The sequence below is a fragment of the Mus caroli genome, unplaced genomic scaffold (genome assembly GCF_978045245.1).
Source record: "Mus caroli unplaced genomic scaffold, Mus_caroli_1 scaffold_13, whole genome shotgun sequence".
Taxonomy (NCBI): domain Eukaryota; kingdom Metazoa; phylum Chordata; class Mammalia; order Rodentia; family Muridae; genus Mus; species Mus caroli.
Window position 1 is genome coordinate 68716576 of NW_028227268.1, and position 16843 is coordinate 68733418.

Sequence of the window (16843 nt, forward strand, 5' to 3'; positions counted from 1 at the left end):
ACCCTACTCACGCCAGAAATCAACACATAAAAATGCACATCTTCCCTGAGCAGAGTTCCTGTCCCAGGGAATACACAGGACTTGTCCTTCTCTGCTACACATATGAAGATTTCTTAAAGGTAAGCACACAGGCCCAAGCACAGGCAAATTGGCTCATCTGGCCCCAGAGCCAGGGAGGGCTCACATTTCTCATGCACCTGACAAACTCAACACCCAGATTCCAACCAAACAGTAAGGACCTTTCAGACACACAGAGAGGCCCTCTGGCTGAGTGACACCAGGCAAGGGCTGGGGTGTTGGCAATAGTGTTTTCCACTTCACAGGATTTACATCAGTGTCTAATGCCTGCCAGGCACTGTGCTAAGTGCTTTGTAGCCATGATCTCAGTTGTTCCTTGTGGCAACATCCAAGGCAGCATCCTATTGCTTTGTAGAGGCAAATAACATTATTATCCTCATTTTTAAAATAAGGAAATGTGGACAAGAAAGAGTTTAGTGAGTGAAGGCACTGGTTAAGGCTTGTGACTTGAATTTGATCCCCAAGACTGTCATGGTAGGAGGAGAGAATTGATGCATGCAAGTTGTCCTCTGACCTCATGATCACCATGAGGAGTGCAGACACAGGCACACACACAGATACACAGAATAAATGAATAAATAATTAAATAAATAACACACATAGGTACACAGGAGAAGGAAAAAAGAAAGAAGAAAGAAAGAAAGAAAGAGAGAAAGAGAGAGAGAGAGAGAGAGAAAGAAAGAAAGAAAGAAAGAAAGGAAGGAAGGAAGGAAGGAAGGAAGGAAGGAAGGAAGGAAGGAAGGAAGAAACAAAGAAAGGCAGAGAGAGAGACAAACTTTTTAAAATGAGAGAATGAGGCATATTTGCTTGGGCTAAAAAGCTGGGAGCCATAGCCAAAGACTGCCATGAAGATTTAGCTTCATATTCTACAAATGGGCCAGGGTGTAGCCCAAGAGAGGAGAATAGCTAGCTGTAGGACCCTGAAAGGCAGCCTGGTTCCTGGTTGAGCTAAGGCTAGAAACCCTGGTGACCCTAAAGGGACAGAAGGTGTTTTGCCCTGCTCCCAGAGAACCAGGCTCCTGGCACGAGGCTGCAAACCTCCATAGATTTGTGGCCATCAGTCACGTAAGGACAGTGTCCCAAGCCCCTCCACATATAGGGGATGTGACCTATGGTCGCATAGGCTCAAGACAGATCTCCATTTTACTGAGGTACCTAAAGGCCTGGAGGACATAGCCAATAAACTCTCCTTCCCAGACACTCCTCCCTACCAAAGGTATTTAACCTCAGGCCCGCCCTGAGAAGTGGGGTACAGTTTTACTCATCCACTTTCTGCCATGACAATAAAGCTCTTAAAACCACAGACTGCCTCTTTTCATCTGGATCTGCCATGGGGAGCAATGGAGAAAGCTTCCACTTAAAGAGCTGCCATCCCCTCTTTTCTCTCTCAGCCCTAGGCTAGATCCAGCCTGAGGGCCCCCACTCCATTCTCAGCTCTTCTGCAGCATCCAGTGGCACCTGGGTGCCCAAGAGCCTGAGAATCAGATGCCCCAGGCCTCCCTGCAGGCCCAGAGACCCCTGAACCATCTCCTCAGACTGCGCTCCCCTACTCCTGAAGCAGTGTCCCAAGGCTCCCCACAGCTCAAGGGTAAGCGCGGTCAAAACTTCCTGTCTCCTGTCTCCCTGAGTGGCCCGAGCCCTGTGGTGGAGTAGATGCGGGACCCCACTAGCCCTACATATAGCTTTGCTCAAAGTGATAAAAACAACTTCCAGAAGTGTCAAAGGAACTGAAGTACCCCTTATCCATCAACACCAAGTGTTTCCCTTTTCCATGCCAATCTCTTAGCTGGGGGCCAATGTCCCTTGCTGTGGTGGCTCGAATGATGAAAATGACCCTCATAGGCTCAGGGGAGTGGCACTATTGGGAGGGAGGGCCTTGTTGGAGTAGGTATGACCTTGTTGGAAGAAGTGTGTCACTGCGGGTGCACTTTGGGGTTCCAGAAGCCCAAGCCAGGCCCACTAGCTGTCTTTCTTCTTGCTGTCTCCCCATCTGGGTATAGAACTCTAAGCATCATATCTGCTTGCATGCTGCCACGTTTCCCATCATGATGGGAGTAAACCTCTGAACTGTAAGAGGCTCCTCAATTAAATGTTTTCCTTTATAAGACTTTCTGTGGTCATAGTGTCTCTTCAGAGAAATAAAACCCAAACTCCACGTTGACTTTCTCAAATCTGCTCAAAAATGTACCTCCTTCTAATTAGCTAGCAGCCTCCACACACAAGTAAACCCTTCCTGGATTCCATGAGAGACCGGGAGTTGTTTTAAGGCTCAAGTTCTGCCTTCCACACGGGCCACTGTCACTGTCATTGGGGCAATGGGAGCAGGAAGCTTGGGACAAAGTTGGGGCACATATGGACAGGTGCCCCTCGGTGAACTGGTCTGCATGCCCAACCATTACTGACATGAGTGTGGAGCACCAGACTCCAAACCTACATACCGGCAGCCATTTCCCAATGTCTCCAGTGTGAAGCCAGCCGTCGCTGTCCAGGGCCTCCTTTGTCCTGTCCTCGTCTTTTAAGTAGCCTTTGAACACATTTGGTCCTTTCACACATATCTGTGGGGGGGGTGGGGGGCAAATGGCATAGCTTTGCTCACTCATGATACAGGAGATCCAACAGTGACAGACCGTCAGCGGACACGAGAAAGAGTGTGCTCTCCATCTACTGGAAGACTGCTGTGGACCAGAGGGTGTGAACTGCCCCTCTGCTGTCCCTTGCCTTCCCTGAAGTAGTGTCTTCCCTGTGTTAGTTGTCCTTTCTTCATTTGCCACTTCTCCCTCAGGAGTCCCTGACCTTGGGCTCATGCTGTTTTGGGACATTCACGACAGATACTTGATGACTGGCTGATCCTACCAGTGATGCTCAGGCCCCCTGCTGGCTGGCAGGAAGCCTGACTCTCCATCCACTCCATCCACTCCCTAGGGCTGAGCAAGAACAGCTCAGCTTGGCCCACTTCATTTGGCCTATTTGATGTATGGCCGTGTTTCTGATGAGACAAGCTATATTGTAGCAACCCATACCACAACGGGGCGCACGTGTGGGGGAGGGAGTACTTCCTTTAAAGTCCAGAAATTAATGACTTTGCATGCAGATTTATCCCCACTGTCCTTTGCTTCTGCTTGGCTACATGTGACATCCATAGAAGCAAGGGTGACATCTGAACCTCACCTCTCCTTCTCCTTTGCAGGTCCAGTAGTTGAGTTCCTCTGCATCGACCAGCTTGATGTGGTTGCAGGGCAGAGGTGCCCCTACATGCCCTAGGACACCAGAACAAGGTGATGCTAGTTCAGTGGTTCGGTACCATGGTGCTTGACATCCCTGGGGGATCCCCAAGCATCCTGGTAGAGTGGAGCATGCCTACGATCGCAGAAGTCGAGAGGTAGAGGAAACAGTATCAGGAGCTCAAGGTCATCCTAGGCTGTGTAGTGAGTGGTTGGAGGCTAGCCTGGGCCACCTGAGGCTAGCCTGGGCCACCTGAGGCCTTACTTCTATCAAAACAAAACAGAGACAAAACAAAAATGGAAACAAACCCCCAGGTGGGTTAAAGCAGGGAGCTGTGGGACCAGAGTAACACACCTTTACGCAGGTGCTGGTGACAGGGACAAACCGAGGGCAAAACTAAACTCCGGGGAATGCAGAGTGTGAGCTCCACTTTAATATATCTATTCACACATAGGGTTCTCTGTGCAGCCCAGGTTGTCTTGAAATTCACTACAGCACTCAGGCTGACCCCAAACTTGTGGTTCTGTGTGTCATCCTTACCAGTCTTGCAATTATGGGAAGGCATCATCATGTGAGATTTACATTGGTTCTTAATTTATCTACATTTATTAGTATAGTGTGTGTGTGTGTGTCTGTGTGTGTAGGTCAGAGGAGGGCTCGGAGGAGTCAGTTCTCTCTTTACATCATGTGGATTCTGGGGATTGTCTTGGTAACACAAGCCTTTACCTCTGAAACACTCACTGACCCTTATATTTGGTTCTTACAGAGTGGGGCCAGCATAATTGACCCAGCACAAAACTACATAGAGGCTCTGAGTAAGGTGGGACTCTCATTCCACCATGCACATGGTTAGGAGGTTGTAGAGTGGTACCCACATCAAGACATTTTTCCAGCTGGGCATAGTGGTGCACAGCTGTAATAGGAGATGAATGTTGAGGATCAGGAGATGGAGGCCAGCGTGTGCTACACGTGGATCATAAACTACAACCCAGAGTGCTTGCTACACCGCAGATTTGGACTGAGGTCTGGGATGAGGCATGAGGGTCTTCATTTCTCACTAGTACCTAGGCAGTATGGATGCCACTGTACTCAGTACGGCAAGGAACAGAAAACCAGGATGAAGTTACTCATCCCTGGGGTTGGCGGTGGCGGGGGGGGGGGATCAAATTCTAAAGTTTGATGATCTTATGCACTCCAGCCACAAGATCCTATCGAAGTCACTCACTAGCCCTTGTAGTCTTTACCTCACATGATGGGAAGCAAATGGAGCGCTAAGTAGGTGCTGGCCAAGGTCCTGAACCAGACTGCCACAGGTATGAAAAAGAAGGCTGGGGCACTTGGGTTTCTCTTTTAGAAGACACATTGCTAAACCTGTTATGATATTATACAAAGAGACATCAGCTTTCTGACACCCAGCCTCCTAGGGCTTCCAGTAAGGATGAATTAAAAACTCAATAGTTTTAACTAGGACAGCATTAAAGATGGCATCCGAGGTAAGTGGGGTTAGAGTGGGCTCAGGGTTCTAAGGTTGATCCCCAGAATCTACACGGTGGAGAGAACTGACTCATGCAATCTTTCTTCAGATATTTACATGTGCACTGTGAAATACACATGCTCTCTCACCCACACAAATAAATAAATAAATGTAATTTTTTAAAAGAATGAAAGTGCCCGAAAGGAATGCAATTCATGGAATGGTGACTTGGTATAGTGGAAACATACACACACAGACACACACAGACACACACACAGAGACACATACACACACACACAGACACACACAGGCACACAGACCCACAGACACACACACACATACCAGACACACACACACACACACATACACACAGCTAGGTCCTGGAGAAATGGCTCAGCTTACTGCTCTTACAGAGAAGAATTTGATTTCCAGCATCCACATTAGGCAGCTCAAAACCACCTGTAATTTTGGCTCCAGGGAATCTGATGCCCTCTTCTGGCCCCTATGGACATTTGGACTCAAGTGCACATCAGACATACATATAATTAAAATTAAATATTTGTATATATATTTTTTAAAAAAATAGTGAGTGAACACGACTTTCAAAGAGAGTTCCCAAAGAATATCTGTCAGTAGGAGAATGAGCAGAGAGTTTGTATGGGAAGCAAGCAGCCTTCACCCAGCTTGAGTGAAATGAGACAGGGTTCATGAAAAAAACATCACTTCTTATCTGGATCAGTCAAATGCAGTTTCCATTTTGAGTTTACCTATTGTGTTTCAAGATCCTGTGAAATACTGTTGCATTAACTGGCTTTTTTTCTTTTGCAAGCTCATCATTCCAAAATTTCCAGTCTGTATTTGAGCAAACGTAAGCACAAACAGTGGTCGCAGGGGAAGCATCCTAAGGAATTCTTTTGCTGAGTGCTTTCCAAGTTTGTTCAGTGCCTAGTGGAGGTCTGGTGATGGGTGATCCAAAAGCTAACTACTACAGACCTACTTCACTATGCCTAGGAGGAGGGATCTCCTCACACTGAGAGTGTGCACGGCCTCCTCCTCTCTGAGGTTGTCACTGCCTTCTACACCATAAGAGCCCCATCCTTAAGACATGGTCCTCAGAGGAGCTGAAAACATGGCTCTTCTTCCAAAAGGGCTGGGGCTCAACTCCTAGCACCCACATACTGGCTCACAACCATCCGTAATTCTAGTTCCAGGGGTCCAGCACTCTTTTCTGACCCCAACAGGCACCACACACACACACACACACACACACACACAGTGCACATATGTACATGCATGCAAAACACTCTACATCTTTTTTTAAAAGAGAGAGTTGTCTGTTACAAGTCACATTCAACTCATAGACCTCTTCTTTTGTTGTATAGAGCAGTGTGGTTACATAGAATCTACAAAAAGCAATGTGCTGGTATTAGAAGCATTTACCACATGGAGTTCTAGCCTGTGCTCCACACTTTGCACAGCTTCTATCTATTAATAAAATCAAACCAAACCAAACCAACACAAAAAGCAAACAAACAAAAAGCAGGAGGGCAAAGACAGACACTTGCTGCTGAGTTTGAAGACTTTCACTTTGTCCCAGAAATCCACACAATGAAAGGGGCAAACAAGCCCCTGAATGTTGTTCTCTGACTTCCACAGTGTGCCAGGGTGTGTGTGCACACGCATGCACACATAAACTAAGTAAATAAATGCAGTTTTAAATTACAAATAAAAATTTAAATAGGGGAAAGTACAAAAAAAGAAAGTGCAAAAAATTACAACAAAGAAAACATTAGAGCCACAGTGTCACAATTCAGATAACCCCTGACATGACCCCTCACCACATTACCTCCCATCCTGCCCCCTCCCCACCCCTGTAAGCTCTCCTACCTGATGTCCAGTCCCCTGGCGTTGTGAAGGTACACCCAGCTGTGCATTCAGTTTGCCCATAACCTTCATAGACCTTCAAGCAAAATAGAAACCGTGATGTGGGCCACTGCTTCAGAACCGTCTGGAGCCCCTCTTGGCCAGCTTGCCTCCTGCTGACTGTCTGTGGCTCCCAGTGAGGCTGTGGAGATGTGTAGTGCCCTGGTAGCTGACACTGGCAGAAATGAACACAGCAGGGCTGTGCTGCTACTTTTAACCATGAGCACTTAGGTTGTGTGGTTTGTAATAAAGGTTTCTGGCCAGTTTTTAGCCCTAGGCTCTATCTTCATTTGGATAAATGCATACTCAAGATAAATATTCTAGGTCTACTACAGGTCTGATTTTATCTTTGGTGTTCCTCTCTAGGCCCTGGGGTTCAAGGCATCGGAAGCACTGTACATAAGAAACAGACATGTTTAGCTTCCCTTGAAGCCCTGCTGCAGCCACAACACCATTCCCTGCCTCTGTAGGAAACTGACAGATTTTAACTGAATGGATAAATTAAGAGATGGTTTTGTTTGATTGTTTTGCTTCTCAGAGATAACCAAACAACAGCACGCAGATGGGCTGTTCTTTCCTGATGTTCTTGCTTTGAGATGGGAGACACTTTGAAGGCTATAGAGAGCAGAGAGGCAGGGCAGTATGATACAGAGTCTCCAGCACACTAAGGATGCATTTAAATTTTTATTTTTAAAAGCATATTTATTTCATATATGTGTCTGAGTATATATATATATATATATATATATATATATATATATATATATATATGTGTGTGTGTGTGTGTGTGTGTGTGTGTGTGTGTGTGTGCACTATGTGTGTGTGGTGACAGAGGAGGTCAGAAGAGGGTAAGAGGGTGCTGGATCCCCTGGAACTGGAGTTGTGACCCACCAAGTGGTTTCTGGAAACCAAACTCAGGCCCTCTGGAAGATCATTAAGTATTCTTAACCATTGAGGCATCTCTCCAGCAGAGAGAGAGAGAGAGAGAGAGAGAGAGAGAGAGAGAGAGAGAGAGAGAGAGAGAGAGAGATACAGATACAGCTATATAGATATACAGATATATAGATACATAGATACATAGATATATAGTTCATCTGATTCTTTTTCCTTTTGCTAAATCTTGCGAGGTTCCAGGTAAAGGACTCTTATAGCATGGATATTCCTGGGGGTTCCAAAAAGGTGGCAAAGCCATTCTTGTTCTCTGTGACTGTGCACTTTTCTTACCCACAGAGTGAAAGGCTTGGGCCTCTGGCATCTTCCTCTGAACCCGGCTGCCCAGCACACATCCCACCACCCCCAAGGAAGGCCCGGGATGATGATACCTGGCACCCCAGAGCTGCTCGGAGGAATCCCAGAACCGTTGGTGACGCGGGGGCTGCTCCAGTGACAATCATCCTCACATGCCCACCAAGACTGGCCTGTGGGAAGAAAGAAGTGGCCAATGATGGTGACACACGAGATGGTCTTCATTTATGGTCTGCTTTCAACAGCTGGACCCTGGGTGCTGGAAGAGAGCCACGTGCTGAGGAAGCCGCTTCTCTTTTGTAATAAATGTGGCTAGTTGTCAACATAACCCAGTTTGTCCAATTCTGTGGCCAACTCTGAGTGCCATGATTCCATGAGGCAATTTTAATGCCGTGCTTCTCCCTCCTTAAATGATTCATCTGCTTCTCTGTGCTCTCATTATTCACCGGGCTCCAGCTTCCATTTTAATGGCATTGACTTTTTCTCATGTAGAAGTCAATACCATGCTTTATTTACTACGTTCTGCAGGGGACAAAGGATACTTGAAACACTTTGTTTCTGAAAGTTGAGCCGAGAGAGCTTAAATATTAATTTTCATGGCTAAAAACAGAATTAGCAAGAAGAAGACTGAGCTGATACCACTAATGAGTGAGATTCCTAGGGTGGTGCAGGACACAGGGACTGTGGTGGCGACTTAGCAAGGAACAATTTGGGACTGGCCTGATTTGGGAGAAGCTGACTTGACAGGACAGGGCACAAGGAAAGGGAGAGAGGACTCCTGCTTATCTAGAGAGAAGTGAGTGCCGTTGGAAGCCCAGCATCACCAGTTTACTGGGAATGGCGGGAGGAAGCCCAGGCCTCCAGGTCCCGGGGACATCTTCAGTGGAACAATGGCCTGAGCACCCAGCAAGGACCCAGCCAAAGGACCTACTCTCTAAGGGCCTTTAAAATACATATTATGTATGTATATATGTGTGTATGTATTTATATATGTCTATATATATATATATATACATGTATTTGTGTGTGTGTGTATGTATGTAAGTATAAGTATATAATATTTTAATTAATTCTTTGAGAGTCTCATACCATATTAATTTCCCCACTCCTCCTGTTAACTCCACCAGGGTCCATCCCTGACTCCCTCACCTCTCTCCCAACTTCCTGTTTTCTTTTTGGTTTGTTTAATATCCTATGGGGTCCAGCTTGTACAGGCCATCTACACATGGGTGTGAAGCTATCTACCAGAGTGTGGTCAAACCTAGGGATCCTTATTGATAAGGATGTTTTTCAGCAGATACAGCACATCTCCAAAACTTATGGAAAAAAATCATGGCTCTAAAATTCCAGCAGCAACACAAGAGTAGTTTATTATTATTATTATTATTATTAACCATATTACAGGTCACTGGGCCATCTTCTCCATTTCTCCCATGAGATCACCCACCAGGCACAGTGCCATTCTGGACTCAGACTCACTTCTTTACCTGAATCTTATTAAAGAAGAGTTCATCCCAGATACTATTGTTTCTGATGATTCCGCTCCGGACCTCTGCCTGCTTGCGCTTTGCCGCAAACTCCAGGAGCCAGCGCTTTAGTGAGGTGTCTGCCTGGTGGAAGATCTGAGAAGCAGAATCGGGAGACAGCAGTCAGGCAAGGCCAGATTACCTCCCTTCTAAACACACCCTCCAGGAAGAGGGCCCATGATGGCCAGCAGAGGACCCGTGTTCCCTTGTACACCTGTGAGAGGTCGCTGGATTTGTAGCGTAAAGCTGAGGGTTAATGCTGTCAAGGGCCAGGCACATTTTGGAGATGGGAAGAAGATGGGGTAGAAAGAAGGCAGGGGAAGAGAAAGGAGGCAGGGGGGGGGGTTGGGAGAAGGGAGGAGAGGCAGCTCAGGTCTCTTTAACCAGAGTTTTGGAGACTGGAAGGAAACCGGAGAAGGAAACATAGGGAAGACTTGGGGAACACAGGAAGGAGGCTAGTTTTCAGACCTGGGTTGGAGGGAAGGAACCCCTTCCCCCGGAACCTCAGATTCTATCCACACCAGCAAATGAGAACCTTCCAGTCCATGGGACCCACCTTGTCATACATCCGATTCAGCAGCCGTGGGACCACAGGGAAGATGGTGGGGCGGAGAGCCTTCATGTCGTCTGAGAGGAGGCGGATGTCTCCCTGGAAGAAGCCCACGCGCCCTCCGTGGCAGTAGACAACAGACTGGGGGAGAGGATAAGAAGGTGGGATTGCTTAGGGTGGGAACTCCTGGCTGCAGGCCAGAGCTATCCAAAGTTTTGCCCTCCGTGGAGAACACCCAGGATCCCAACCCAGCTCTGGCTGCTGCCATAAGATACTGAGTGGCAGGTGAGTGACCCACCCACTGACCCACAACCTTTGTACCAAGTCCCAGCCAGGCCTAAGGAGAAGGTCAAGTGGAATGACACTGGAGTAGCCATTCTTGTTGGTGCCTGCTCCTTTACACCCACTCTCAACCCTAGACATGAGCCACCCCATCCCACCCTGGAAACTTGGGTCCTTGAAATGTTTTATTATCTACACTCCATAATGGATTTCCCAGAGACATCTCTGCAACTGTGGCATGAAGTGCTATCTTCCTTGGTTACTAGAGGTGATGGGAGACCAGGGGCTCCTGGCTGATTCCTATGGGGCCAGAAGCACACGAGGAGCCTTATCATGTGCTCTGTTCTTTAACGCCCAGGGCAGCTCTTTAAGGAAGGCAGTATTCCAGCTATGATCATTGGTGGAAGAAGAACACAAGGCTCAGAAAGATAAAGTGGCTTGCTCAGCTGCATAAAACTAGTTGACGATAATGTCTTGCATTCTAATCCAGGCCCAATGACGCCAGCTCTCCCCGCCAGACAGCAGAAATATACTTGATATACTTGAAAGATATCTTTTATTCACTGGCTGATCCTTTCAATGACACATGTGTGGGAAATTCTTCGACTCCACCATCCTATATGGATTCCCTGCTTTGCTCTCCTACCCCCTCCCCCCCCCACGCCCCCAAGAACTGTCTGAGGACCAGTGCATAGTCCAGGTCTGTAGACTGAGAGCCATGACAGTTGGATGCCGCAGTTTTACTGCTTCATTCTGGCCTTAAGAAGTTTGTAAGTCATGGAACAGGAGCATGCTGGCTATCAGAGCAGTCCCACACACAGCCGGGGTCGCAAAGCACTTTTGAAGGTCTGTCATGCTCTTGGAACCAATGCCACTAACCCAGGTCCTCTCCCAGCTGAGGCGTGACTGTGAGAAAGGCGAGGTGGGTCTGGGTGTTTCCTGAAGCACCTTGCCTAGGGAGGACAGGTGGGGTGGCCAAGGTCCTCAGATCTCTCTGGCCCCCCTCATGCTACCTTCTAAGAATACAGTCATTTTGGTCCTACTTCACACAACCAGTGGCAGGTGAGACCTTGCCATTAAGTGTAGGTTCTGGGCACGGAGGGTAGCCTCCCTGATGCCAGGGCCTTACCTGCACCATGCGCTCAAACATGTGTGCTAAAGGCAAGTAGGAAAAGTGGACGTCCGCACAGGTGGGGGCCCACTGACTCTGCAAGAAAACACAGGGAGCCCAGGCGAGTCCCCGTCAGCCAGGTTGGAGGCTTACCTGGATCACTCTCTCAAACATGTGAGCCAGAGGCAGGAAGGAGATGAGCACATCGTCCTGTCTCGGAAAGATCACTTTCTGCAGGTGACGGGCATGGGAGACAGAAAGGAAAGAAACACTGACAGGAAGACAACGAGAGAGTCATCAAACAATAAAGAGAAAAAAAATGGCCTGGGGGAGGGGGAGGAGGGAGTGGGGAGGACAGAGAGAGGTGAGAAGAGAGGGAAAAATGATGAGTGAGAGGAGGAGGTGGGGAGGAGAGGTGGAGGAGGGAGGGAGGGAGGGAGAGAGAGAGAGAGGGAGAGAGAGAGGCAGCATGGGAAGCCAAGTGTTAGGTCGCAGCGCCAGTGGGTGTAGGTTATCTGCAGAAGCAAAGAGCCACAGGAAGCACATTTAAACCAGCAGAGCCAGGCTCCGCAGGGAAGTCTCCTCTCAGGACGGGCCTGCACCTCACTTGTCGTTTCTGTCTGTTGTTGTGGGCACCTACCTGGGCTCTCTCCTCTCCCCACCCTTTCTGTAAGTAACATCTACTGCCCTGGCTACCTGAGCAGTGTCACACAGTCTCAGTCGGCTTGATGGCACATTCTAGGCCTCGTGGAGAAAATGGTTCAGAGAGTCCTACATATCATTTATGCCAGCTGGGCTGAGTTGTGGGCGGGTGGCAGAGGAAAAGAGGCCAAGCCACAAACAGGTGGCCAGACGTAGCCTCCCAAGCCACCGCTTGGGAATCAGGCTGTCCTTAAAGGAGAATACACAAGCTGGGCACTATCCCACAGCTGTCTCCCAGATGGGACTGGTCCCAGAGACACAGGCTGTTCCAGCCAACAAAGGGTGGGGACTTCCTTAGTGGGACCTAACTATTCTGTCTTGTCCTACAAGTCTTCACTCTCCTTTTGCTTTTGAGCTGGCTTGGACAGACTTGGGGATCTTGGATCATGACTCTGAACCTGATCTCAACCAGCAATCATGCCTCCATTTCCCACCAAAGCATCTCAGCATTTGGAGGATAATGCCCCACAGTATCATGTGGCACACACTCAGACCATTTCCACAGTGGAGGAAGGGCCTGGCATTCCTTCTCCCGAAGGAAGCTATAGCACATACTCACCCCGCTTGGGACAGGCCCTCCTCCTTCCTTAACTGATTATAAATACTATCATGCTTTGGTCAGACCAAGAAAGCAAGCTTTTTGGACTTTGCAGTTACCTTTACGTACAGCTGCCGTAGCAGCTGCTGCTGTTTCTCAGACTCTAGTAGTCCTTAAACACAAAACGGCCAAATTAAACCCCAGCCTGCTTGACAAACAAGTCACGGAGGCTCACTTCTGAGATAAAGGTACACACAGGAACTGGGAGGGATCTCATTTTTTGAACTGAAGAATGAAATTAGGCTTACATGCTCCCCAACCCCCACCCTGGGCTTTTAGAGCTTTTTGATATCAAGTGATGTTGGGGGATGGGTCATTTCCTCACTGGGGCTGAAAGCTAGTCTGATGGCTCATGCTTGTAATCCCAGCATCTGGGAGGCTGAGGCAGGGGCATCAGGTATTCAAGGCCATCCTGAAATACATAGTAAGTCCCCAACCAAAAACCAAACCAAACCAGACCAAACCAGTATTAGAGGCTAAAAGTGGTTGTAAAAGCGGGGCAGCCCTAGTAAAAACAAGAACTTCTTGCCTGCAAGCGGCTGCCCTAAAACAATGATGATAGACTACAGTTCTAACCACGCCCACTCCGTGACCCTTGCATGGTGTTCATCTCAGGATGACCGTGAATACAGCCCAGACATGTGAAGACTAGAGAGTCATATGGTAATATTGAAAAGTTGACACCCTGGCTAGAATAACTGGAGGTGTGTCCTGAAGAAAGGCCTGTGTAGGAAGTTGGCTTTATTCACCTCTGTCACTTTCAGAAAGCCTGAGAAATCGGCCACCACGTTCCCGTGGGTAAGCATCGCACCTTTAGGGTTCCCTGAAAACAGAAGGCAAGAAAGGGTTTCATTAGGAGCCTGACAGTTATCCTTTGACCTTGACATATGAACGATAGCATGGCACACCATGACACGGTGGGGCTACCAAAACCCTACACAAAATAAATAAACAAGTGTCAAAAAGATTTAACGGTTGTAAACGGTTAATTGAAACTAGATGTGGTGGCTTGCAACTGTAGTCTTGGTTCTATGAAGGCTGAGTCAGGAGAACTTCTTTGAGTTTAAGGCCAGCTTGGACTATAGACTGAGACTCTGTTTTTAAAAGAGGGTGTTAATCTTATGTGCTATGTAAATTTTGCCTTTAAAAAAGGGGAGAGGGGAGAGAGAAGCAAAATTCGTGAGGAGAATTTCTTTGGAGAGGGTTATACTGAGTCTTCAAGTCTTCTCTCTCAATCCTAATCTGAAACCTAAGTTCACATAGATGTTATTAGGCTCCAGGGAACCCCATGAGAAGAGAGAAGAGATCAGTGGTCACAAGCTAGTAATAGACCCAAAGGTAGGAGCACCCTACAATCAGGGTCAGGCTGAGAAGGTTGGGATGGATGCTTTTTAAGAGGAATCTGTTTACCAGGCTGGTGTGCCAGGAGAAATGGAGCCTGCCTCCCTGTAATGGTTAACTTAGACAGGATCTCCTAGGAAGACAACCCTCAGGACTGCTCGATGAGGCATTTTCAGGGAGATCTGGCTGAGATGGGAAGACCCACCTTGAGTGAAAGGCAGAGCTAACCCATAGGCTGGGATCCCAGAGTGATTAAAACGGAGACAGTGAGCTGAGCACCAGCATCCATCCCTCTCTGCTTCCTGACTGTGGATGTAGTGTGACAGCTGCCTCGGCTCCTGCTGCCAGGTTTCCCATCATGACTGGCTCCATCCTTCCCTCCCTCCCTCCCTCCCTCCCTCCCTCCCTCCCTCCCTCCCTCCCTCCCTCCCTCCCTCCCTCCCTTCTCCCCTTAAGCTGCTTTTGTCATATCAATGAGAAAGGCAACTGATCCACACTCCCTCCCCATAAACCTGGAGGAGGGAGTTAAGTGTGCACAGAGTTAGGAGCTATGGTGGCAGAGGGTTCAGAAGCCCAGGAGAAGCACTGATCCCTACATCAGAACTCAGAAAAGCATCCATCAGTGAAAGAAAGTATGAGCTTTACACATACTCAATCGACCTTCCTCCAAATTCCACAACCCACTTCCTTGTTCTTGATCCCCCTGTCAAACTTGGTAGGAGAGGGCAGAGCACCCACTAACAAGGCTAGGGAGCAGGAGAAGAAGAGAGGGGAAAAGGATGGGGGATTGTGTCCTTGCTCCATGCCAAGCCCACAGGGGCAGGGAGGCCTTGGAGAAGCCTGCTGGTTCCTAGTTTGGCTAGACATCTCTGAATTCAGCCTCTGTGATCATGACCATGGGACACTTTATTGCTGGATAGTAACCATGATGACATTTATCCAGGGGCAGAAACAGAGAAATTCCCTCCATGATCACGTGGAATTCAGTAACGAGGATAAAAATAAATTCTTTCTCATAATTATATCCCCTGAGGCCTGTTTGCTCATCTTGCAGGTGATCCATTTGGCATCAGTCACAGCCTCTTCTTCTAATTCAAGTGACAGAGGTGTCCCTCTGCCTAAGATGTGTGATGGATGAGATCTCAGCCTATGAATTGGTGATTTCTCCTGTGATGTCAACTAGAGGTGGCTCAGGGGGACACAGAAGGATGTGCTTCTTAAAAAGTGACTATTTTTTCCCCTAATAGATAGTTGTCAAAATGTCTTCCTTTGTAAAAGAGAAAGACTCATGGGATCTGCCTCACCTGTGCTTGGCTTTTTATCCCAGCGCTCCTTCAGGCCCGGACCCATGTTTTCTCTCCTAGTTGACCCTCAAGATATGAATCCTAGGAAGTCCTGGAGTCCTTAAGGTATTCTGAGAATCACCTGGCAATTTTCACCTCCAGGTTCTGGAAGTTTCTAAGGATCCAGATACCAGATACAGAAGAGGAATGATACAAAATAGATCCTTGTGCCACAGAGCTGGTCTGGCTAACGTGTGGATGAACAACATCAACTCGAGGCAAGAAGGCCTGAGGATCAGGGGAGAAAGTTGTCTTTACAGATGAAGATTCTCCACAACCTTCTTAACTGAGGCAGGAGACTAACCCTGTTGGCAGTTCTTCAGTTCTGTTCTGTTCTGTTCTGTTCTGTTCTGTTCTGTTCTGTTCTGTTCTGTTCTGTTCTGTTCTGTTCTTCTCCAGCATAATGGCACAGTTCAGACCTTTCCGAAACACACTTTTTCTTCCAGATTCCAATGTCACTTTATAAACAACTATAGGACTCTTAAATATTCCCAGAAATGTTCAGATTATCTGCATAAGTTATCTTTATGTGTGACTCCAAAGACTGAAGGAGAAATGGATGCTCATTGCAGATTCTGGGAGCTGACAACAAAGGTCTCCTTAGGAAGTGTGAGGTGAGTCTTCCAGAAGGTTCTGCATGCTCCTCCGATCCAGGATGAGCCATCATCTCAAGCAGTCTTTTCAAACTGGATGTAGAAAGTGTCTGATTGCTCACATTGAGAACAGAAGTCATCTTGTGTTTCGAATGATCTGGGTTGCAGAGCCAAAGTGCAGATCTTCCTGTAGTTGTCTTTGTGCCTGGCACAGACAGTGAGACACTGCCACCCAGGTCAAAATCTCAGGGAGACAAGATTGGCTCCCACTCGGAAGCTACCCCTCTTTGCATCAGTCACAGTGCATTCACTTAACTTTCAAAAAGGAGGCTGAAGAGAGGTCACGTGACTCCAAGGTTACTATAAGCAAGAGGTGTCCCCCAGAGCACCAGCAGGTGTTTTTCAGTAACTGGGTACAACCTGGCTCCACACAGAACTGACAGAGTCTGCTCTCTTCTGGCCTGACCAGGGGCTCCAAAGCACTGACTGATTCTAGGACATTCCTCCCACAGGGTAGAAGAAACTCTTTCTTGGATGTTCCTGCCAAATATCAGCGTCAGGTCATATTTCCTACATTTCACCACTAGAAGAACAGCGTAACATCCATCAAGGCTCATAGCCAGACGCTTGGCACGCAAAGAAAGCATGTGGCTGTGCTGTGACATCGAGGACAAGTGTGGATGACATGCTGACAAGAGGATGAATGCAAGAGGCACAACACAGGCTTAGACTAAATCCAAGGAAGTTCAAGCATGTGGTCCAGTCGGATGGTTTCAAGCCAAAGGTCCGCCCGCTATCTCAGACCCGCCAGGCACTGGTCGTGGCTTTACAGCAGAAGGTATAGAACACTAAGTT

At 47.8% G+C, this 16843-nt stretch overlaps 1 protein-coding gene across 3 annotated transcripts in view; it reads right to left on the minus strand.

Annotated features, from left to right (window-relative positions):
• Acsl6 (acyl-CoA synthetase long chain family member 6) overlaps window positions 1-16843 on the minus strand; it is a 57077-nt gene that overhangs the window by 13310 nt on the left and 26924 nt on the right. For 2 of the 3 annotated variants that reach the window (XM_021175981.3, XM_029483860.2), the window contains exons 10-17: window positions 13461-13534; window positions 11565-11642; window positions 10025-10159; window positions 9430-9564; window positions 8020-8115; window positions 6662-6734; window positions 3247-3335; window positions 2517-2633 (exon numbers count right to left, since the gene is read on the minus strand). In XM_021175981.3, coding sequence (XP_021031640.1) covers window positions 2517-2633; window positions 3247-3335; window positions 6662-6734; window positions 8020-8115; window positions 9430-9564; window positions 10025-10159; window positions 11565-11642; window positions 13461-13534 — 797 coding nt within the window. Of the gene's footprint in view, window positions 1-2516; window positions 2634-3246; window positions 3336-6661; window positions 6735-8019; window positions 8116-9429; window positions 9565-10024; window positions 10160-11429; window positions 11508-11564; window positions 11643-13460; window positions 13535-16843 lie in introns of all 3 variants that reach the window. The other variant, XM_021175982.3, reaches the window with a different exon arrangement.